This window comes from Bacillus rossius, chromosome 12 (genome assembly GCF_032445375.1).
Source record: "Bacillus rossius redtenbacheri isolate Brsri chromosome 12, Brsri_v3, whole genome shotgun sequence".
Taxonomy (NCBI): Eukaryota; Metazoa; Arthropoda; class Insecta; order Phasmatodea; family Bacillidae; genus Bacillus; species Bacillus rossius.
The window spans coordinates 25,129,799-25,155,811 of NC_086339.1; the positions used below are offsets into that span (position 1 = coordinate 25,129,799).

The 26,013-nt window shown below is 33.8% G+C and overlaps 1 protein-coding gene across 6 annotated transcripts in view; it reads right to left on the minus strand.

The window, feature by feature from the left end:
- Positions 1–1,263: 1,263 nt before the first annotated feature.
- LOC134537736 (testis-expressed protein 2) overlaps positions 1,264–26,013 on the minus strand; it is a 45,637-nt gene continuing 20,887 nt past the window's right edge. For all 6 annotated transcript variants that reach the window (XM_063378493.1, XM_063378496.1, XM_063378495.1 and 3 more), the window contains 7 exons: positions 23,523–23,711; positions 20,917–21,173; positions 20,208–20,294; positions 19,039–19,129; positions 17,436–17,569; positions 16,197–16,317; positions 1,264–15,258 (listed from right to left, as the gene is read on the minus strand). In XM_063378493.1, coding sequence (XP_063234563.1) covers positions 15,190–15,258; positions 16,197–16,317; positions 17,436–17,569; positions 19,039–19,129; positions 20,208–20,294; positions 20,917–21,173; positions 23,523–23,711 — 948 coding nt within the window. In that variant the 3' untranslated portion in view covers positions 1,264–15,189. The remainder of the gene's footprint in view (positions 15,259–16,196; positions 16,318–17,435; positions 17,570–19,038; positions 19,130–20,207; positions 20,295–20,916; positions 21,174–23,522; positions 23,712–26,013) is intronic.

A 26,013-nucleotide genomic window follows, 5' to 3' on the forward strand; every position in this document is an offset into this window, starting at 1 on the left:
AAGTAACTATGCAGTAAAATAAATATATTTACGGCCCTGCTAAATTTTTCTATTCAATAAAATTCTAGGTATTATTGATTTTTCAGCAGAAATTGCTGTGTGACTAATAAACAAATTGTGTCATAATAACTTAAACTTATAAAGTATTTATTAACGGCGAAGGACAGTCGTATAAGCCCATAAAAATATTTATTTTACCGAGAATGGACTATACAACCTGGCTTATGTCGCACGCGGTGTGGGAGGGGAGGAAGATGCTGACAGTTTCTCACGCAGAAGGTTGAAATAAGGGAGGGAATGTGTTGAAATGTTAGCTGGAAAAGGGAAGGAGGGTGTTTATATATGGTTTGTGGCTCTGGAAGGGATGAGCCTTGAAGAATTAGCAGGGGATGGGAGAGGTAAGCGTCACGTCACGTATGACGTCAAGCCGCCGCTACCGCCAGCCTGGCCGGACGAGTTTCTTATGCTCTCACAGACGCTACCACAGTGGCTTTTCGTGCGGGCGGGTAAGATAACATGACAGCTGAGACGGCTTTTCGTGCGATAGTGGACGCGCCGAGCTCGGCTAGACACTGCCGCTCTAGAGGGGTGGTATCTATTTTTAGCAGTCTTTTGTATGCCTGCCTGCTTACAGTACAGCTCTCGCCAAGATAAACGTGAACACATAGCACCCAACAAAGTGTAACAGACTTGTTTTTCAGCCGATTTTACTCAAATTTTCGACTTTCTCTACTCAAATTTTTCACGGTTTCTCAACAAACGGTCGTATAAACGTAATGGATGCATCAGAGGGGGGTCGCATCGGCGGGATTCTACTGTATTGCAAAAAAAATTCCTCAAAAATTTTCTTCACATATAGGTTGCACCTCATTTCCTCCCCATCAAATCTGGTAAAATTGCCGCGACCTATATGCGAGTAAATACGGTAAATTGTCTGATATCGTTGTTTTTTCATAACAGTCATAGAATTTTAAAGGGAGTATAATACATTATACTATTATCCACTGTAATGCAATTGAATTGCAATTTCATACTGAGTGATAAAATATACGACTTTTAAATGAAACTCAAAATAAATTGTTTACTGTCCAAAAATTTTATTTACTCATGGGGTTATATTTACCCCGGGTCTGAACAAGCGCTTTGGAATGCTAAATAGCACATAATGTCTTTAAGATTGTGGCAAATAATTTAGATAATAAGGTAAATTAATTATTAAGAGTGAAACCATTCAAAAATATTACATTACAAGAGAGAAAAGTAGTGATAACCAACTTAATTTAACCAGGGATCATTTCAATATTTCTTATTACTGTATTTTAAACTTCTGTGTATTTTTTTATCAGCATTCCTCAACAAGGTTTTACAGCTCTGGTTAGGTTAGTGTGTCCTCTTAGCATTTTTTCACTGGCTGAGCGAGGAATTAAACTATTAATGGGACAACGTGAAAGAGTCGAGCTAAAGTCTACCAGAAGAACCGTGCGTGTGCATGTGCAGTTTGACCCACACAGTGGAAGCATTTAGCAGCTAAGAAGCTTCAGTCTGCTGTGAATTGGCTGGTATAGCTGAAGATAATAGTATGTATTGGAGAGCTAGGTTTCTACCATCACATTAGTGCAGAAACTAGCAAGTTCTGCAAAATACGGTGGAACTTTTGCGACAGTCAAAAAAACCTTTGTCATCGAGTCTTCTGAAGGTTATGCCATCGTTACCACACCTCCATCAATATGAGCATCGTAGTTTGATAAAATTTCCCCTATTACCCTCTGTGTCATCTACAGAATGAGATTATATTCTTTAAATAAAATTTCAACAATTTTTTTAATTTATCATAGTTTGCTTCTGTTGGCAACAAGTGTACCATGTGTCCAGTGAAGTGGAGTGCAAAATTTGACAGATTAGCTACAGTGCTGACGTCGACCGGGGCTACGCCCTCCCTAAGCCTGCTGTGCCTCACGCCGTTGCCATCCCTCTCCTCCCACCACCACCCTCTATTTCAAACCTCCCGCCCCGTGTGCAGGTGTGTGTGCATGCGTGTGAGGCTGCCAACAAGAGGCGGGAGTAAAGTCTGTGCCACGACCCCTTTTATTTTATTATTCAATTTTTATGTTTACCTACCTGTCTTTTATTTAAATAATATTCCCTAAGTGTTTATGTTTTAAGTGCTAGTTGTAAGGACGGCGCAGCGCCCCACGCGGCAGGCAATGGAACTACCCGCAACTAGTTTGAACCATAAACATAATTAAAATAATCAATACTCAACTTAAATAATTAAGGAAACCTTGGTATAATTTTGTTATAGAATTTTTAGTGTATTTGTTTTAGTTAAAATATGTATTAATAAATAACAGGAGAGACTAACGGTAAATCCAGTGCTTTCCGGCCGCCATGCTGCCCTGGCCTCTTCAGTCGCTTCCGTTCGTCACCCGGGGTAGGATGCTTGGTGAGCACCGCCCAACTTCATATTTTTCTTAATCAACTGATCTTTTAACATCCGCCGGACTTTTTATAATTCTTAAACCTTTTTTGTATCTGCGAGGCCTACTCCGGGTGGCCGACTCGTTTTAATAAATATTTAAGTCCAATTCGAACATTTAATCACGAACCGCGTCTTAAACTCACGAGGCCAGGCCACGAGGTGACCTGGTCAGCCTGTAAACTGATTCTCTCCCGCCGTTGGCGTTATTAACAGTTTAATCGAGTGTATGTAGATGCAGAGCAATTGGAGTTGTGTTGTAACGTTGCTGGAATAAAAGGAGTACGTCGAACGTGTGATTTTTAGTCGAGTGACCACGTGTCCCTGCTCCCGAACCTCGAGGCGTGTGGGACGCCTTAAGAGCCCACTGGAGCGGTATCGCGAGTTAAGGGAACAGAGCCTAGCCCTACACGGGTCACGTCACGCCCTGAAGAGAGTCTCCGCCAGGTCCACGTGCCCTCATCACGTGGTGGCGCCCACTCCGACAATTAATTTGTTCGTTCCCTTACCTCCCTAGTACGACAAGTTCCTCAAAGGGAAAAAAAACACAGAGAGACAAATTTATAACAACATTATTTAATGGCAGAAAAATACAAATAGCTTTCATCTAACATCACATTATTTTTATAATTATATGTCATATTACTGCCATAAAACAAATTTCATACCCACCCTCAAAATTGGTGAAGTAAATTAAGTTATAAACAATAAACACACACCAGATTAGCCAAAATTTAAAAGGGCAAAATGATGACTAAAGCATCAACAAGGAACATAAGCATTAAAAAATCATTAATCCACATGCAATACTAAGTGCATAATGAGAAAAATTCAACTGAAATATGAAATCTTAAACCGGCCATTTATAGTAATTTAACTGCAGGAATTACTTACATCTGTACAACTTTAGATACAGATGGAGATGCAGTTATCTGGACTACCAAACAACTTAATTGCGTGGGATTACTTTTAACACATGAATGGATGTGATATAATCCCCACTTAAATGCTAATTAAAAGTGTGACAAAACATTTATGAAAATAAAAAACCAAAATGTAAACCTCTATACAGCTTTTTTAAGGCTAGATGATTATTTACAGACATATTATGCCTCCACATATGTATGAATGTGCAACAACAGTACACCACAACTTGATAACACGAGTCTTAGCTCATCTGCACAGAATGTGTTTCTGTTTGTCTGCAAGTCAATTTGGAAGACGTTATCAATAGGAACCTCTTTATCTCTAACTTTATTGTTATTACTATAATGCTTATTCCTCTTTAAGTTTGATCTATAGTGTAATGCTTCCACATTTTTTGTTTATCGCAGCTCCTAATTACTGTCTGGCTTGAATTTTTTTTTGACCTTGAAAGTTCAGCTTGTTTCATAAAAACCTGTAAAGGCCATGTATGATTTTACTATACTTAGCATCTGTTGTATTGGAAGCAAATTTCCTGACAATAATAAAATCATGAAATGCATTACCAAAATAACGTGTGACATACAGCTACACATATAATGCTATATTGGGGGAAAAAAGGAGGAAATGCTGTATAAAATACCTAAAATAAAAGTTTTTTTTACTACACTCTTAATGTAAAAATTTGAGTTTATTTTGTTCTTTATGAATCTGAAATGTTATTTCAAAATAAATGTCTGTTAAAAATTAATACTTATTTTTATAAGTAACATCATACACAAAAACTTAACTTGCATGTGAATAATTACACTGTTTCATTACACAGATAAAGTGTTAAGTACATACATAATAACAACATACAAACACTGCAACACACATCTTTTTCAAGCATTTTCTTAAGCTCAGCAAGTCAATGAACAGCTAATACAATACTGTCAGCTGAATACAGCATTGGAAGAAATACATGGCTACAGATACAAAATAAAAGCTACTGAAGTATAACTAAAAAATAAACAGTGCTGAAATCGGACTATAACATTCGAGACATCTGAGCAACAGACAAATAATTGTTTATTCTGATGAACATGGTATTTCGAGACACAGGTTGGTTACTAAAAAAATGAAATACCACATGTCAAACAAGAAATAAAATACTACAAACTGGTTCAATTTACTGTCAATACATGTAACCAACTGACACAGGTCATGCATTGGACTAACAGACACTCCAGAGAACTCAGTTTCTAATCCTGATCTGGTTTCCAGAGGTCTCCTCCGAAATCACTACTGGAAAATTCTGGGCTGGTCCCTTCCTACAGGCCACGGCACAATCCTTCTTCAATACCTGGTCTGTGGCGTTGTGTGTTACTGTCTAATAACGACACCTACAATTTCATTTCTTTATGGATACTACTACTCTCTAGTCACTATCAAATAACTGCCACATTTTATTTAAATTTAGCACAAAAAAATCAAATCCAAAAGTAATAGTTTTCAAGCAAATATAATTAAAGTACAACAATAAGAATAAACCGTTTCATGGCAATCCCATTCAAAATACAGTCAAACCTTAATGCATACCTAAAGGAACCATGATTTTAGCACTTTGTAATAATGAGATTTCTATTAACCAAACTATTGCAAGATTACCTAGGGTAAATCACAAATTTTTTAACTTTATAAAGAAAATTCCAATAACATAGTAATTTTTTTTTTTTTTAAATTACTACATGCAGACCACAAATAAAAAATAATTAGAATGTGCTCTAAGAAAACGTGCACATAATTTCATTCAGTACCAAATGTACTTCATTTTTTAGGGATAATAAGAAACTATTTTAGGTACAGCTTGTGGGCTACTTTGTACTAATGAAATTTTTGTATCAACCATGGTTTTTATTAATGAGGTTTCACTGCATTACCAATTGCTTGAAGTTATACACTTACAACATATGCAATACACTACAAAATATAATAACCATGAGTACACACTGGTGCATTTAGAGCCTGATATTTTACTTCACAGATCACAGATTCATAAATGATTTTTAATCATAAAAATTTTTGAATTTAAAAATTGAAACCAAATAAGATTCTGAGGTAGTACGTACTATGACTAAACTTATACAAATTTCTTACAGTTTAAATGCTGCAAATTTGTTTCTTGTTAAACAAAAGAGCAATTAAAACAAGCAAAACAACATGAATTTAGGGTATGACTGCACAAAGTGTGCCTAAGTATAATATGTTTTTATTTCAAGCAATTAACTTTTTGAAAATCCAATTTGCTTAATGGAAATTTGTTAGGTAGTATTGGATATAAAAATGCTGAGCTTGTCGGCATTAAAATGTCAAAAATATATAACTGAATCTCTTCATCAATTATGATGGTATTTTAAATTGATTTAAACAATGACAATGATTCTTGCAATGAAAAAGATTTATGTAACATAACATCTTAGACATACACATTTGCTGGCAATGACATATGTTCAAGATATTATGTTAAATAACATGCATGTTACATTAATTTCACTCAAAGGGCAATTATAACAGTAAAAGTAAACATCAAGTAAGTGGCAAGCTTGCAAGCAATAAAATAATATAAGACAATTGTGAAAATATACACATTATACACACAACTAAAAAACTTTTTGGCATCACAGGAACAGTCAAAAATTTTTGAACTGCACTTAAAAAAACTTTTTCATAAGATGCCACCACTGCTAGACTAGTTTCAAATTTCTGCAAGCACTTTCAAAACTATTATAAAAAATTATAAAACATAGTAAATGCGGTGAGGTTAGGAACATTATGTGCGTGTTACTTGATGTGAGTTACACAAACTTGCAGATAGCTGACAAAGTACAACACACGTCAACATAATACATGGTAAAACCTTTACCTACATTTAAATTAAGAGGCATGTTTTATTTATTAGTTCTCTTGTAAGCTTTAACAATAAAAGGTCTTTAATCCAGTATTACATAAATTCTGTAATACAGCATCAATCAAGCAAGACACATACATTCATATTTTTTCAGGTGCATTCTGGCTGTTGAACTTGATCGCCAGGTAGGTTTGGCTTAAGAAAACCAAAAATGTTTAAACCATGGTTTAAACCAAGTGGTTTTTATTTAAAAAAAAATCATATTATTTTAAATAATGTATTTTTAAATAGAATATCTTAATTTTTTTTTAATGAAAGGTCTAATTTCACTCAAATAACAATTAAAGTTTGCACATTAAAGTATCTTTTGATTTACAGGAACAAAATATTATATTCTAATAAAGATATTATTATTATTTTAATTATCTGAATAAGTTGTAAATTATACCCAGTTAAATATTTCTCTAAAATTAAAAATATGAAATAGTTAATTTTTATTGTGGGAAATCCTGACTCTATTGTAAATCCCTATTCTGTGGGAAACATCCATTTTACGGAGAATCCTCCTCCTGTGGGAAAATACCCCTTCTGTGGTTAAGTCCCAGTCAGATGTGCCGATTTGCTGGACTTCAGTTCTTTGATGTTATAACTTTTCTGGTTCAACATGATTGGCAGAAAGTGGGATGTTGTATAGCTTTCATTTGAACATGCTGAGAACCAAAATAACTAACATAATAAAAAAAGCCAGTTTGTACAAAAAAAAACCTAGTTTAAACAAAAAAAAAAACACAGGTTGTTTGGTTTTTAAAATAACCTGTTTTTTCCCCAACCCTGCCACTAGGTTACTTGACTGTGCTGCCAAGGGTTTTGGTTCACTCAAGAGTTTATCTTTACGATTGTTTTTCATTTCAGAACAGTGTTTATGTTTCCTAGCTGGTTATGCCTCACGTTTCGCAAGTACATTTCTGTAATAATTTTTTAAGATCAACAATGCTCATCTGTATTTTTCTTCAGTATTCCAGTTAAAACTTTATTGATGTCCAATAATCAAGAAAAACTGTTAATCCAGCATGGCACTGATCTGAAAAAGTGTAAAGACCATTCACTCTTTGGCCAACTGCCCTGCCGTTCGGCCTCGACTGATGCTGGGTCCGCTAACTTACGAGACTCCCGAGGAAAGCGACAGTTGCAGTCAATTCTCATTAAAGGGGCCTGTCTAATCAGGGTTGTACGTATATTAGTGAGGTTGGATGATAAGCACGACGCTCGCTGGTGCTTCTAACGCGGTATCGCCTCTTAAGCGCAAAGCTTCTCGTCATGCATGGGACAACTCTGAAATTTGAGTGATGACCATAACATTACAGGGCATAGAAATGAAGGTAAAGTTGTAATGCAAGTTCCTTAAGTGCTTTCAAGAATCTGTACCAGTTGTTTTACGCATAAAAATTACTCTGAAAACACGCCTTTTAGTTATTTTACCTCTTCTAAAGATACAGTTTAAATACTTAAACCGAAATCAAAAGTGATTTTCGGCCCTCAGGGAATTTTAAATGCTTATTGTAAATGGACCCCACTCGGATATCTTGAGTAGCTTTGAAATCACATTGTTTATCCTGAAGCTCTGCGCACCGTGTGTGCGCCCGGGCAGACAGGGGCCTTAAACTGCAACTTCTCAACTCGCTTACCGGGTGGTACCAAGTTGACTGGGGAGAATTTGTATGCTTATCAGGCCGAGAGAAGTGGAGAGCCTTGGATATTAGGGTCGCTGGGTTCCAGATAGGCATACAGTTATTAAAACTCTCTACGATCCCAACTAAGCTTCAATTAGACACCAGCTTTGGATGCATTCCGAATTAGTCAATTCTGCAAAGTGGTTAAATCCTATAGCAGCTGTAGTAAATCAAAATGCTGCTATTTGGAATACCGAAATAAATGAAGTTAAAGATGTCCTTTTGCCCAGCTACATTTGGGGTCTTAACTTAGTTGTGGAAATAGAATTAAATTGCTGAGATAGTATTGTTATTTATTTATTTACTCATTTTTGCAGAAGTTATATGACATAAGTTAATAAAACTGGACCATTTATATTAAAATTAAATAAGATCACGTAATACAACTGACTGACTGGATATTATAACAGGATTGACTGAAACAAAACAATGCATAATGCATTACAAAAACCTATTTTTTAAGTTCCTAAGAGTTGGAACAAACTAAGCCATTGTACAATGGTGGCACCCTTATCACATAAATGTTATATTAAAATAAAACAGCTATATTTAAACAAAAAAAATATATATCTATAAACTCTTTGAATACAAGAAAGTAATGACATAAATACATATCAAAAACTTCAGACTTGTATAACACTTGCAAAGCATGAATAGACAAACTAACTTTATCAAACTAAAGCTCTCTCCCTCTTCCAATCCTTTTCATCTTACGTATCTTCAATAACAATATTTCTCTTGTGAAGAGCAAAAGCAAAGTGTACTCTTGACATGTTCTACTTCCCTCTTACTAAAGCTAGTCCGCTCCTGAGCAAAAGCATGTATATAAAATTAAACAAATGTTACATAGGCATTAAGGACAAGATTTTATGGTTTTATTTGTAGGCCAATTTCATTTATAGAACAACAGATTTCGGTGTTTATGTTTTCTATTTTTTATAATCATTTAAATCATAAAGATATTGAATTATTCAATAAATATGACACTGAAACATTTCTTAGTACTAATAGTGTAGTTTTGACTGTGATGTATTTGTACAAAAATTAATTTTAATATGTATGTCAAGAGTAGAATTAGTCTGAACAATGAAAATAAATTGGCAAGAATTTGTGCGTTTGAAAAATGTACGAAAGTAAGATAAAAATGAGCTGATAATAGATACCAGATAAAACAATGTTAAATTAATTTTTCTTTCCTATTCGTTTTATTCATACATTTTGGTATAAACTCATGCTGAATAAATTGAAATTAATTGAATTCAGTACATTAAAAGTTTATATATTTTTTATTTGATCTAAATTATGTAGGTTAAAATGCTGTTTAAAGTCATGATTTTAGTTGTATTTCAGTGGTTTATGCGGTATTAACCTGCATTCCGGTGTTATATGTATGGTGTATTGACATTGTTTTAGGTGTTATTTTGGTTTTATCGCAACTCGCCATAAAATCTTGTCCCTAGTAAGCATACATTAAAATATACACATGCAACTATAGCAGTGGCAGGTGTTCCCTTGATATATTTAATATGTGGCAAAAACAGAAGTTCTAGGATAACACTAGTTTTTTAAAAAACATATACTCCCTTAAAGGAAAAAAAAAAGCGAGCAAAAACTTATCCTTCTGAAAAGTCACGTAACAGTTACTCTACATCAGGATTGTGTGTTTTAACATACAGTTGTGTCTCAAACGAGCTTCGATAAACTGAGTTTCCATTTTATCATAGCCAAACTAAAGTGCCATTCTTGACAGTCTATTGAAAAATCTGCTTGAGGACCTAGAAAATTATCTAACCATTGTGGAAAGCCTCAATACAGTTAACCTAAATGATGCAATTTACTGGTTAAGCGACATGACAGAATCTACACGGAAGAAAAGATGTTACCCCGAAAAATTATACCACTGGGCCAAATGAAAGCTACGACGATTTTAGAGTTAGTATATCCATGTTATCTGAGAGTTTGCTTATCCGAGGTTACCGCTGTTCACATTAACTCAGTTAATCATGACTCTACTGAACTTGAATTTTAATTTGCCATGGATATTATAGAAAGCAAGGCAGTAACTAAAACATTTTAATTTCAATTTTTTTAACTTCATCCGAAAGAAAATTGATAATTTTTTTTATAGAGTAATGAGGCTACAAAGTTATTTTCGCTGTTGTCCCAATGAATCTTTATTAGTTCACATGATCATTAGCCATTCTAAATTGCATACTCTACTGGAATTTCAACAAAAATATGTCTAATGCAGGTGCTAACAAAGCATGAAACATGTTTTCAATCTATCTGTATGAACTGTGAAAAGTTTAATAACACACAGTAGTATTTAATACCACATCATTAAAGAAAAAGTAAGTTTGATAAAAATTTAATTTAAAAATCCATGTTCAGCAACTTATGTAAGTACTTATTTGTACTGCTAAAAACTACATTGGAATGTAATTGACAAAAAGTATTTAAGACTGCAAATTTAAATTCACCAGTATTTTAATATATTGCTGAAAAATAGATAACTTGTTTATTTCATAGAATCCAAAATAATTTCTCATATATTGTTTTGCACCTGAGTCAGTCAACAGCTATAGTTAAATAATTTAGATGCCAAAACTGAAAATAAATTAAAACCTCAATTATTTACTAACTCATCAAATAGTCTTAAAGAAACCCAATGATATGATACTGGTAAAACTAATGGCAAGATCAATTTTTTTAAGCAAGGAATTTAATAAAAGTAAGAAAAAAAATAACAGTACTAAACCTTTTAGCTAGATATGAACATTTTGTTTAAAATACAATACTCTTTGGTAGCATTATTAATGACAGTAATAAATGTTTGTTTTGTCACTGTAACTGAAATCTAAATACTACTGTACACGTTTGTACGTGGGGCCAATTTAACTGACGGAAAAATACTGAGGCGAAACTATATACACTGGCAAATAATCACAATTTTACAATGGAGAACTCGTACAAGCTTATGAAAGTCTAACTTAGAAAAATGATTTAAGCTTTACACTTTACAGTCTTAATGAGAAACTGCGTAGACGACGCCTACCACTTGCCATCGTTCTAGGCATCTTGTTTTGCTACTGTCACTACTGGAAAACCTGTATCTGCTACCTACTCGAATAAAGTTTCAGAATGTTAGTTTTATTAACGCATATGTTCTGGGTGTCCTTGCAGATTACATACCTGTCATTTCGGTAATTGTTCCTCATTGCACATCCAGTTATATTTTCACATAAAATACTAAAATAAAGAAAGGAATTGGATGTGTTTGTGATGCAAAGCTGTATAATTAATAAAATACATCTGATTTTAAAAAAAATATGTTAAAAACTTTTTTCTGTGTACATTTTTCTGTGTAACATAATTGTATTTTAATGTAAAAAATTAAAACACAGTATTGTATTTTAATGTAAAAAATTAAAACACAGTAGGATGTGTTTGTGATTTTAAAATTTACTTTTACCAAAAAGATTTTAATTTTGAAGATATGCATTATAATGATTTGATATAAACTGGATACGTTTTACAGAACATTGTCCCCAGGATCAATTGTTCCGTGTAACAAATACGATTCTACTTTAAATCACAATTAATTGTTGCTAGTGAGTTTTTGCTGCATTTTCAAAAGCAAGAGAAAAAGATTGTAAAATAGTGCTCTCTTCTGAATAAAGAATAAATAGTATTTAGTATTTTAGTTGGATTACGGGGCCGTAGTAACAGTGCTACAAAATATTTTTACAATCTTTTTGATCAACACATTTTGTGCTACTGTCAGTGTTCCGTCAGAGAAGGGTTTGTTTACAGAGTCGAAAGGGAAAAAAAAAATCAGATTCTATATAATTATGTACACAGAAATTCTTTAATAACAATAGGTATTCATCCACTTAAACAGCTAAAAATAATTATTGTAGTCTGGCCGAAATAATACAAACTTTTGATGTTATGTCATATATTGACAGACATGGAAGCACTATTCATAACGAATGCTTAAACAACACACATTTTTTTTAGAGGCACCTAAGCAAAGCTCAATGTACTCAATTTCACACACAAGACTGCAATGCATACACACATTTCCACAATATTAATTTTCATTATCTTGTCTATTTGCAATATATTAGCTGCACACTGCATGACAATCTTATTTTTGTCCTATAGATGAAAGTAAACAACAGTCAATTGCTGCAATACTTTCATTGTTTATAGTGAGTGAAATTTGAGCTTTTAGTCAAGTTTTTTAGTAATATTTGTGCTCAGACTCAATGGAAAAAAAAAAAGTAATTTTAAACAAAATAATGGTTAAAACTAAGATAAACAGGAAGAAATACAAACCAAAGAACGCCACCTTGGACTGAACAGTTTTTAGGAAAAATAATGTAGGGCCACAAACTCTTAAAAATTAATTATAAAAAAAAACTTTTTCGAGATGCACATGTAACCCAACTGGAATCACCACGTAACAAAATTTCTCAGCTCTATGCCTTTCTGTCTCCGCGAATGATATACAGACAGTAAGACAAACTCTCTCTATTACTATATATTATATTACAGATGCAAGCACCATATATTTAACTTGTAAATGCTATGCTTATCTACATTTCACGAAATAGATAAAAAAAAATATATATTTAAGAATTTATAATGCTACAAGAAGATAGTAAAAAAATACATCTATATAAATACTTTCCCTAAATTATCTCTGGTTTTTCAATGTACTCACAAGTTAGCTGTACGAATTCACTCAAGATTCAGCTGGAATGTAGTGAACAAGATTTAAGACAGCAATTTCAGAGTTTCTAATGCCGCACTAGCACAGGTTATATCTAGCAGATGCAAGATAGAAATAAACACCAGTGTTTCCTTCAGTGACAGAACGAGTCTGCAATCACACTGACTAGAAAATTTCTTTGGACGGACGATTATGTACATAGATGCTCCTGAGGGAGACAGGTGGCACAGCCGCAAGCACACAGCTCAAGGGGTTATTTAATAATTTTAATTAAGTCTTTATTACAAATGGAAATCTTTGTTAACTAAAAACAGGAGCTAGCATTTTTTTAAAATTTTTAATGCAATATTCATTGAGAATTAAGAGTTGAAACATTAAAAAAATCTTTAAGCACTACATACTGTAAAAATACGCCAGTTTTAACTGAGATAGCTTAGATATGTTTTGTTTTTGGCCAACATCTGAGCAAGCGACAATTATTCACACAAAAACAATACATAGTATTTAAACAAAATTTCATAATCTTTAAAGTTATCTGAATTCCACGTCCAACAAACTACTTTTAAAATTGAGCTGGGTGAAATAATAATTTTTCAGGAAAAACTGGAAATCTTTCCCAAAAAGTTGGGCAGGACGTTACTTTTCCAGTATCCCTATTTTACTGCGTGGATTATACATGTCGGTGTGCCAACATTTTTGTTTACAAACTACATATTTTCAAAGAAAACATGGACCTTTAACTCAAGCCAACTCATGGACGTAAATGAAATGCACCATTTTCAGCGGTTCAAAATCAAAACTATGATGGCATAAAAACATTCATAAGCATAATTTAAAAGAAGCCATTTATTAAACATTTTATAAAAACCAACTAATAATAACAGCAATTTCACTAACGTTGCAAAATATTAGCAGAACAAATTGCATTCACAACTGAAACACTGACTTTTTTGACATATGGTCCGATGTATAAAAATTAAAAATAAATAATTATTTTGTTAATTTTTCATCTTACATACTGGTATCATGAGGAAAAATAATTTTTCTACACTATGGATGAAAGAAAGAAAGAAAAAGAGGAATTGTTATGCTATGGACAAATAGTGAATATGGTACTTGAAATATTGTATAAATCTTTAGTCACAATCTAGCACCATGTTCACACTTTCACACTAACTGACTGAATTAATCTATGATACTATACATGTAACAAACAAAATTAATAGCTCAAATAAGTGTCAGATTTAAATTTCTTGTAAATGTGTTTGTAATATTGCCGAACTAGGTAATTGGCCACCAAAAATAACTAAAACAGATATATAAATTGGGGTTTAAACTTTAAAGTTTAAATATGAGCTAATATGTTAGCATTTTGCAAATGAGGCATTTTATTTTTTAAATTTCACTGTTGTCATGAAATTGAATGGATTTCACATTATTTCATGGTATTTTTGGAGTTTGTGAACATTTTCTGGCACTATCCATATACTATCTACCACTCAATTAGGGCCTACATTATAAAAGTAATACAATATGTTTTTTTTTTTTTTAAATAATTATAGAATTTTTTTGAGATTGTTAACTTGAAACAATTCCCAACCCTGACCCATTTCCCACGCACCTAAATTTTTATTCCCAGCCAAAAAATTTCTAATCCAATCAAATTCTAATTTATATGTACAATTTCATGCTAAAATGTGTATGTTTGTGTACATAGATAGGCACATTTTCCTCATTCTTATATACAGGCCTTAACTTTGGTACACCTGCCTGAATGCACACACACATAGCATACACATGTACTTGAAGAAAAAAATGAACATGTAAAATCAAACAAACAAACCTTAACACAATATAATAACTTACTCAAAAAAGGTGTTTTATAATAGTAACTGATATATGTAACATACCTACGCTGCATGAAACAGATCACTAAAACATGGTAGCAATATGATTTGAAATATTTTTACAAGTCGTATTTACAGGTATCTGATTTTCACCATGAAATGTTAGTTTTATCTATATTCTACCAGAGACCTTTTCACATCAACCAAATTCTTTGTAGTATATTTATGTACACATAAAATGCTGAAAAACTACTATGTATTTATGTACACTCATACCATAATGTCCATAATATCAAAAAACTTCTTGCTCTCAATGTGCATTGATTATACATTCCCACATAAAAAAGTGATTAGACAGTGCTCTACAATTATAATCATATTTAGATTTAAAGCAGCACACAGTGATCATGGATGCAAAATTTACAAAGACAACTAAGCCCGTAACAAAACGAAAGATGGAGTACCTTTTAGTGCATTTCAAAGCATTCTTAATAATTTCATTTGGAGGAAGAGGAAGAGAGAGAGACAAAAAAAAACCATTACCAGGTCCATCAGTCTTTTTTATCACTTACTTCACAGCAGCTTCACTTTGGTAGTTGAGGTGTCATCAGCGGGATGATAAGATCATCCATATTAGGGTACACAAACTTTTTCTGTATGAATAAAAAATTCAAACAAGCCACATTAGTAAATAATACACCACTCACAAACAACTTCCAGAAACCACTAGACGAACGAGAGATGATGAAATGGGAATGGCGCACTGATGAAATGCATTGGTGGGGGGGGGGAACAGGAGCATCCAGAAGAAACCCATCGGTTAATGGCAACATCCGCCATGTTTCCCACTTGTGAAAAAGTCAGGTTTGACACTGCCAGGATTAAGTGACAACCAGTAACTACTGTAATATTACTCTAAATAATTAATTTTAAAATCTGTGAACTCGTTAAATGAGTTTAATTTTTAATTTTTAATACGTATTAACAACTATGACACAATTTCACTTATAATGTTTATGGTTACTACAATCAAACAATAAAAATAATTTTTTTTTACTAACATTGCTAATGCAAAAATTAAAAAAAAAATGTTATGAACAAACTACAGTTTGAAAATTTGACACTGTTCAAAGAAATAGTGTACTGTTAAAGGAAATAGTGTTCTGTCCAACGGGATGGTAAATGGGAAGATGCTGACTAAGGCTTTTCAGTTTTTACCATGATTCTGGAAGAAAAATACTTGATTGAACCAATATTAACTCAAATCCCACAACCTTACCAAGTACATACAGTCCAGCCAGAGTCCCACTAAGCAATATTTATAATTCAGCAAAAAAATATGGCCTGGCCCATTATTATGTGTAAACAACATTTACTGAATAAAAAAATATGTTTTTATGGGCCTGCCACTAATTCATACAAAATCACACTATGAACACTAAGAAGGAGGAAGGGAGAAGAACAGGGGGAAGTAGAGGGAGAATGACAGTGAGAGAAGATGGTGGGAAAGAGCGAGAGAGAGAGAGAGAGAGAGAGAGAGGAGAGAGTAAGAAAGAATAAGAGACAGACATTCAAGTGCGCAGTGAGCTACCTGAAATTCCAGTAGAAGTTTCTTCTCTATGTAACTGACCAGGTGGCCGATGTTCAACTGACGCTCCCCCAGTTTTGGCTTAGCAGACAGCCACACTCGGGGATTGGTACGGAACCCATACCTACGAGCAAAAAACTTATATAAGGTGAACAATTTAGAGTAATACACATATAATATATTAGTTAACAAGAAACATGGTTACCTGGATTAGTGCGTACAACAAAAATTTATTAAAAGGTAGGTTTCAGCTGATTAGGATGGATTCTTATGTACTAGGGTGGACCAAAAAATAATTTTTTGGAAATTGTATTCTCCACAAGCCTGCCCTTATTTGAAATGGTATAATAGAACTGAGGGGGGAAAAAAAAAGTTTAACTGGATAATAATAAGGGAACGCTATGATTTAACACTTTACAGGTCACAATAGAGTTTTAATTAAAACCAATACGAAAAAAAAAATACTAATTATATAAATGAATACAGAAATATTGTGGAATAATAATTTTACATTATTTACACTGGTCATAATTCAGGTTTCTGAAATGTCAATGTTACATAATATAACACTTTGTTCTTGTTTACTAAGCATTACTAACAACAACTAACAGCATCACCTTTTTGGATGTTGGAAACTGTTTTCTGTGCAATTGAATTAACGGGAAAAGATACTGAATCTGTTCTTAAGTTTTTGTGATAACGGTATTAAAATTTTGAATCAGAGCAATGCCTCTTTCGGCACAATTATTAACTACTTTAATCTGGTGTACTTTCTCTTTAAGATTAATGATGTTGGGATCAAAAGGCCACAATTTAGGATCCTTGCAAAGGAAAGAAGTAGCATTTTTTTCCCCCATTTGTAAGGAGGACATCAAAGAGTTCTGTTGTTCGCTGTGTGAAGTATGTCTCCAGATGACTCTCTTGCTCGAACTATTTACTTTATATAAAGGGCCTTAGCCTTTGGTGGGCACTGAAGGTTTTTAACAATCTCAATTCTGTTGGTGTCACTGACACAGGAATCAAAGAGTCAGCCCAATCAAAATTCAGAAAAGAACCACAGGCAGCGCTGAAAAGCTAAAAAAAGCAGCCTTCTTAAAATTGCAATTGGGATACTAAAAAGGACCCGTTACTACAAAAATCAGATATTTGCAAGGAAAACGTTTGTCTCTGTTTTACCCTTGAGAAATATAAGACCAGAGTTAACGATAGTTGTCATTCTGCAAGCACCTAAAAATGACTTACCACAGCCTGTTGGATGGTGGTGGAGGAATGTTAACTACCATTGTGCCCACCACACCTTTCAGCTCAACAGTCAACATGATCTTCGTGTTGGACACTTCTCTCATCGCTTTCTTCACATACTTATTCTCTGCTACCTGCAATCAAACAATTTCATCACCTTCATTGTACAAGTTACACACATCTCAACTAAAAGGCACACAACTATTGACATAAACCTGATCACCTACAGATTATGAGGCTTTTAAATGTTACATATTAATTAAGCTTGTGTGAATATTCAAATTGTTGAATATCAAAATGAATAGTTTATTATTCATATTCAATTCGATTTTGAATACTGACACTTTGAAAAAACGAATGTTCAGTCATTTACGAATACGGCTGTGCGGGCTCTCGAAAGTCTGGAAAAATTTCAGGATCACAGAAGATTTTCTCGTTGGCACAAAATTTCCACATGATTTTTTTTAATGTTCAAGGGTTATTTATGCTGAGTTTTTTTCCACATCTGGCCAAATTTTGAAAATAATAATATAGTAAAGCCTGATTTAACACTGTAATTCTGAAACATTACTAACACCCATGTTATTAGCTTAGCTAAAGTATTTAGAAGAAGAGAGTCTGGCAGGTTATTAAAAATAGATTAGAACTGACAGCATCCTGATAAGAATAAATAATATCCCCCCTCCTAAAAAAAACTGTGTGAGTGTGAAAATTGACAGTTTTCATATCAGAGGGTAGAAACATGGCATGCCAGCTCTGTGATTAGTTTGTTCAGAAAGATGGGGGGAGGGGGGGGGGGGGAGAGAAGAAAAAAAAATTGGTATGGATCTCATGGAAAACATCTGGTTGCATAATTAACAGAAAAGACTCCTAAAGCCTAACAATCTATGCCAACATTTTTCTGATGGACACTAAACAGTGAACAAAGACCAGATACCTAGTGCAGTGACAGCTTCTCCTGCGTTGGATGAAAAATTGACACTGAATTTTAGAATTTATGTAAATTTTTCACAACAATTTTTTTACACTGCTTTATGTTTTAATACAAATTTTTTGCACCGCTTTTACCTTATTTTAACCTGATTTTGGTAAATTTTATTTACCATTTTCTGGGCTCCCCATTCATCAGTTATTTTTTCATTCGCAACTACCTTAGCTGCCTTAACAAACATCCGTAAACCGTTCTTAAAAAAGTAATCAACTTGAACACTGCCATATCATTAATCAAAAAATGTGATACTATCACAGATATACGTTCAATAGAAAAAAGTGGACACAAAATCTACCACAAAGATGGAATATTAATTTCTCCACTTTCTTTTTTCCTGAAGAGTTAAAGTCAGAACTCTACAAAACATTAATACCGTAATCCTGTTTGAAATTATTTGATCTGAAATACCAATAAGTACCGTTAGCTCTCTATAACTGAAATTATAAGATGAGAAATAGGTTTTAGAGGGGAAAATTAGAAATTGTCTGTGAGACAATTCAACCATCGGTACATGTGAAGGAGGAGAAACAAAACGGAGGGGAGGTGTGGGAAGAGAATTCCATTTATACTACATGTTCTAAAAGCCAAGTAAGTACATAAGCATCAACTTACCGACTGAAAATACTTTGAAGCTGCAATAGTGTTGACTACATTAAGTATCTTACTGCCAGTGCCAGGTTGCCGTCTTTTGGGAGAATCTTCCCTGAAACAACAACAAACCTATAAAAATATACTTCAAAAAATAAAATAACATTTACAAGAACAAAAAGTTTATAAGGAAAATGCTAACAAATCACAACTGCTACTTTCAGATGAAACTGCATTACATGGTGAAAAATCAGTATTTTTTTTTAGCCTTAAGGGAAGACACATTTCTTGGGACACATAAAATGTTCATAAAATATAACATATTAATTTGGATGTGGATAATACACACATTTTATGACATAAGCTTAGTTTCTTCTTTTTTTTGTAATTGAAAACAATTTAAAATACTTTTAAAACATATAAAAAACTAAATAACAGCAGTCTCATTTTTTATAACTAGCAAAATTGGTCCATTAATTTTAAATTGGGAGTTTTAAAACAAATTCAAACTTAAATATTTATGTTGCCAAAGAATTTTTGACATAATGAAAAAACAAATCTACAAATATTTTAACAAAAAAAAAAAAGACTCAACATGGTTTTTCATCAGTATGTACAAATGCTGCCAACTGCACCTGTTGAGTTGTAGATAAAAATATTGTTCACAATATTTACAAACACAATATAACATTTTTTTTTAGTTTGAGCTTTAAAAACACTTATAGTAATTAACATAAAAACTAGCCCTCAGAAGACTTTTTTTTAAATTTAAATTCCATAAAAATGCATGTGCTGCAATATAATATGCCAACACAAAGTGGCAAACTATGATTATGCCACAAACTTCAGAAAACACTAAACCAGCATATATTTACAAATACGTCTTTTGGCCACAGTTTTAAAAATAAGAACAAATTTACATTTGGTTGATTGGTTGCTGATTTATGATAAGGAAAAGAGATACCTAGCTAACTAGGCTTGCAACTTCTGAAAAATATTTTGTTCAACAAAATTATCTCACAATATGTGTTCTTTATAATACAGGAATAAATGCTATCATAGGAACCTATTTATTTGGTTTACACTGACTTTAGGAAGCTTTTAAACATCCAGCATTAACCTATTATAACTTGTGAATCTAATTAATTTTAAATTCTACCTTTTCCCCCTTTCAGTATAAATACAGTACTTACTCTTCATCTGCTGTTGAAGTGTCAGAATCAACATCTGTCGACGATTCTGCAGTATCTTCGAGATCACTATCAAACATAGCTGATCTTCTGAAATGACAAAAGTAAAAATTAATTAACCCTAATACCTGAAAAACTGATCTGACATTTATGAAAGACAGAATACGCACATGTATACATACAATTATAATTATACTCCTTCATACATATTTCCAATTATTTATTGCTGCCGTAAATTTCCAATAATCTAGCACGTTCGGTACTTTGCAGGTGCCGGAAATTATAAAATGCAGGATTTTTGGGCATTATCTCCCACGATCGGTAAACGTTAAGATGTAGAGCTGTTTAGCAGGAACAAAGAATAAACATTTCGACACAAATACAGACTGAAACTAAATTTGCTGTCAATGACATGCCAAACTAAACAAATGATGAAACATAAAGCATGCCGATCACTTCTGAGTAGGACTGTACAGAGCCCTAAAAATTCAGAAAAAGGTTTTGGGATCAGCAAGGTTAAAAAGTAAGGTTACATCAGAAAACTTTGCTTTACCAAATCAAATACTGGTCAAAGAGAAGAAGGCACAAGGCCTAAACAAAATGACTTAAATGATCCGAATCCAAAGACTGCAGATTGACTTGCAAAAATATGAAAAGCATCCGACATGCAGAGTGAAGTCAGAAAAGCCATGCTAAAGATCAGATAACTTACGTCTTATCGACTGACGGCCGTGCGGTTTCTTCAGCCGGAGCCTCTTCTTCCGACTTTGCCTTGCTGGCCCGCTCCTTCAGCTTGATGAGGTTCAGCTTGGTCTCCAGGGTGAGGCAGAAGGAGCCGTTGTACGTGACGTCCAGGTCGATCCACAGCCCGCGCTCATCCAGCGAGGGGCAGGATGCCCGGTGGATCATCGGTACGGAGCTGCCAACCTCCATCTCCGTCACCGCCAGTTCCTCCATGAAGTAAGGCAACTGTAGGGAACCAGTACACCTGCTGTTAGGACCATTCACACGACGCTATTCCCTATAGTGTATCTCATGCTTGGATTGCAGTACAGCACAAATGGTGCCCACATAAGTACTACTTGTCTCGTTAATACCCTCTTTTATCGCATAATCGTCGCACCTATATTTTAGGCTGTCAAAATTGGGATAAAAAAACTTCTCGCGTAAACGTCAAATGATGTTTTTGGTCCCGCCTTTAGATGCCGAGCGCATATTTTCCATATAAAACGATGTATTTTAAAGCAGAAATCTAATATTTATTCGGACATTACAACTCAATTATTTAATTAACGGAAAAACGAAGTAGTCTGACGTGTAAATCTACTTTTAAAGACGGTTTTATACGTTATTTCCTTTATCTGATCATCTGCGTCGCAGCGGTGTACTGGTGTAGGTATCTTTTCCGCATAAAAAAATGTATTTTAAAGTAGAAATCTAATATTTATTCGGACATTACCACTTACTTATTTAATTAACAGAAATACAAAGTTGTCTGACATGTAAATTTTCTTTTAAAGACTTTTTTTAACGTTATTTCCTTTATCTGTTCGTATGCGTCGCCACGGTGTACTGCTTATAAAACTGTAGCCAGCGCTAGTCATGTTTGGTTATGTTGCTTCCCGTATAGAGCGTGCGCGCATAGTCGAATATCGATATCTCGCCGATTGCATGCAACGCGTGCTCTCTGTCGAGTGCCGAGTTAACTACATTTGATAGCCCGCACACTTTCGTGGTGTGTACTACGTTGTTAGTTCACGTCACAGATTCAAGTGGCTTGTGTTCGCGTCACAGATTTTGTTTTTATATTTAAAGTTTTTGTTTAATGAATTATTAATATAAATTGTTTGGTGTGCTCTTGTATACTCCACCTTTTTTTTAAATAAACACTCTTTCCATGAACGGGTTTTGTTTTTATGAATAACTTTAACAGAATTTTTTCCTTGCCGCATAATTGTCGAACCCCTACTTTTCAAACTTGATTTTAGAATAAAATGTGCGACAATTATGCGAGAAAACACGGTACTTTATTTTGTAAACCAACAAAAATGATAAGTTTAATATCTTTTTAAATTTTACTATTAGTCAGGGTTGTCTGATTTAAACCACAATGGTTTAATTTTTTTTAACTGTATTTTTAAATAGAATATCCACTCAGATAATAATAATAATAATAATTTGCTCAATAATGTTTCTTATGATACAGGAACAAATAATTATATACTAATCAAGATCTTATCATTTGAATTATCTGATTCAGTTGTAAATTATACCCAGCTAAATACTCCTTTAAAATAAGATTAATTATTAAATTGTATTATAAAGTGGAAAAAATGAGAAAATAAATAAATTTATTAAATAAAAAATTTCTATTGTGTGGGAAATCCCAGACTGTACTGTAAATCCCCTTTCTGTGGGAAACACCAATTCTATGAAGAATCCTCCTCCTGTGGGGAAATAATCTTTTTGTGGTTAGTCCCAGTCAGATGTGCAGATTTGCTGGACTTCAGTTCTTTGATGTTACTATAACTTTTATGGTTCGACATGAGTGGCAGATAGCGGGATGTTGTCTGGCTTTCATTTGAACATGCTGAGAACTAAAGTAACTAATGTAATAAAAGAAAACATGGTTTAAACCAATAAACTGGTTAGGTTTTTTTTTTTTAAATAAACTTGTTTTTCCCCTAACTGCTATTAGTTGATTTCTTTTACCACCATAAAATAGCATTTTTTAAAAATATTATTATTGTTGTAAGCATTCTAAAAGAAAAAAAAATTAAATAAAAACACCAATTATTATTTCACAGGAGAAACTATTAATTTGTAGCAGTTCGTCACAATTAATAACAAAGCATCTTATTAAAAATGTGCTATGGTCAATCAGGGCCAAAAAATTTCATATTAGGAAATAAATAAATTTTAATGACAAAAACGGTCTCATTCAGTTACGCAATTGAATATTATGATGATTCGCTTGATGAAATACAACAATAAAATGTATATATCCAAATTACTCTTTCCAAATTTTTTTTTAGGAGTTAAAATTATTTTAAGTACATCAAAAAAAAATTTCATTACATTACAAATTTCTGTCAAAAACACTTGTGCTCTTTGAATACGTCTGGCGACAGTGCACACTGATAACAAGAACAGAGCTAAGGACAAAAAATTCATCGCTACTTCCAACGCAGTTGCTGTTCATACAGGGATTTTTTTTTGCGGCATTCACGACCAGCCCTTCATGCCTTTCGTAGACACCTGTAGACACCTGTAGACACCTGTAGACACCCAGGAGAAGGAGACCTGGCTGGTACTGACCTTGATGGTGGACAGCTTCCTCTGGAAGCGGTCCCGCACGCAGTCCACCCACGTCGGGCTGCCCATGACGTCGAACAGCACGCGGCCGACCAGCGCGTTGATCCACATGACGTCGCAGTCCACCTGCCTGTCTGCCTCCTTCTGGAGCTCCGAGTCCGCCTTCTGGTGACGGCCGTCCGACCTGGAGCTCTGCAGGGCAGACGGGAGGCATGCACGGGGCTGGCCCCCAGTGTTCACACGTCGGGATCCATCGGCACTCTGTGGAAGCGTCCGGCTGTTTTATATAGCCTCGTGACACTTGCAAGATCCTGCTGCCTTTCCCAACTTCTGCTAGCATTTGTCAAAGGAATAAACATTATGTTTTGTCTTTCAGAAGTGATCAGCTGCAGTGGCGTGGGGGGTGTTAAGAAGCATGCCCCCCCCTCCCTCCCCCCCTGTATTAAAGCGGGGGGTCCGGGGGTCCTCCCCCGGGAAAATTTGGATTTTAAGGCGTAAAATAGTGCTATTTGAGCAGTTTTCGGTACTTAAATTTAAATATTGCAATGGTAAAATTTTTATTAATTTTAATATGAAATTTGTTTGAGTGATGAATAAGAAATTAATTAAAGATTTGGTGCTGGGGGGGGGGGGGGGGGGGGAAAATTGATCCCTAACACCCCCCCCCCCCCCCCTGGCCCCTGACAGTGACCTAGTTTTGTATTTATATTTCATCATTTGGAGTAGTTTCGTAATTAATCTTGATACTTATTCATTTGTATTTATAAAAGCCTGTTAACTATGTTTTTACCAATCATCACTTGGTTGGCTAGATTATTCATGCAAGTTTGAACTGCAGTGTTTTATTGCATTTAAATATTATTTTAACATTTATAATTTTTTTTTATAGTGTGTTGGTGATGTTTCAAGAACGCAGGACAGTGGTTTCAGAGAAAGAAAGATAGAGGCTCAGCACATTGGTTGCCGAAATGATAGATGATACTTTATCTTATCCTAGGTAAGAGAAAGATACTGGTGACAGAACTGTGGGAAGCCCCCCCCTGAACGGGGGATCAAAGAATAATAGTTGTAAGAAAATGTGTTGTAGCCAATAAGAAGGTGTATTTACTGGGGAAGTCCCCAGCTATGTAATGCTTGAAGGACTTTTAAATTTTTTTTCACTGTGTTTGTCTTTTGTTAGTTGTGGTTTGCAGGCTGGGCCGAGAGGTCATGCTGTTTCGGTGGCTCAGTTATTGTATTTTCCTGAGAAGAATAAATTGCTAAATTAATTTCAAACTCTTTTCTTTAAATTCAACTAGTAACAGTTTTCAAATAATATATACCTGCAACATCGGTGGACAAATTTTCAAGTGTTTATGTATGTGCAAGAAACAATCGTTTGCTTAGCTGGGCACGATTTTGACTTGTCACAACCTCAATTAAGCTAGTAATTAAACTATCAGGAACTAAAGTTTAAACAATATAAAATATTTTATTAATTAATATTGCTAATTGTCTGCATTAAGTGAATGTAATAAATTATTTAATCTGATCATCAAACAGAATACTAAATGCAATAGAGAATAGAACTTGAATAAAAAAAAAAGAAGAAAAATGCTTATGAAATTTTCAGAGGGAAGTAATTAAATAAAAACCAAATGCCAACCATTAATTGCAACGAATTAAAGTTCAAAATTGAGTTTCTCTTGACATGAAAGTGATTAAGTATTTCTAGTTTACTGAAATTTAAGGGTCATACCAATGATTTACCTTTATTAACTCGAACCTAAGATGTCAATGACTTTAATATACATATTCATTTGCTCCTTAAGTTTACCTGAATTAAAAAAAAATTAACCTACAAATATAAAAATACAATTAAAATAAAACATTTGTCTTTAACAGGTAAATGCTAAATATGGCAGATTAGTTTTCTGAGCTGTTTGCTAACTTCACAGCACTGCCCAGCCAGTTTTGTACACAGGCATTTCCGCATTTCCGGATGACCTCTGTACACAAACGTGTACTTGATGAAACTAAGATTTTCCATTTTTAAATTACTCGGAACATTATTCCAGGAATTAATAATAGGGCGCCAGAGGTAATCAAGAATTAACAACAAAATAACACAATAAGACTTATTTTATTGTTTTAACCATAATGAGAAACCTCGAGTCATGGAAATAATAACCAAACAAACAACTATTAAATAAAGTCTATGGGATGTCGTAGATAACCTGACTCTTGAATAAAATAATACAAAATAAATAAAGTTCCTGAAATTGTTCACTGAGTAAAAGTTTTGGGGTTTTGCTCCGGCTTGCTCGAGCATGAAACGCCTCACCTAAAGACTTCTGGACTTGTGTACATATAGTTTGTGCTAATGTGAGTAAATTTGCCGTTAATCGCCGAAAGTCAATGTTCAACTAATTTTATGATAATCCAAAGTTTATACAATTACAGTTCGCATACGTTGACGGTAAAATTTACGTCAATTTTATTATATAGCGATGAT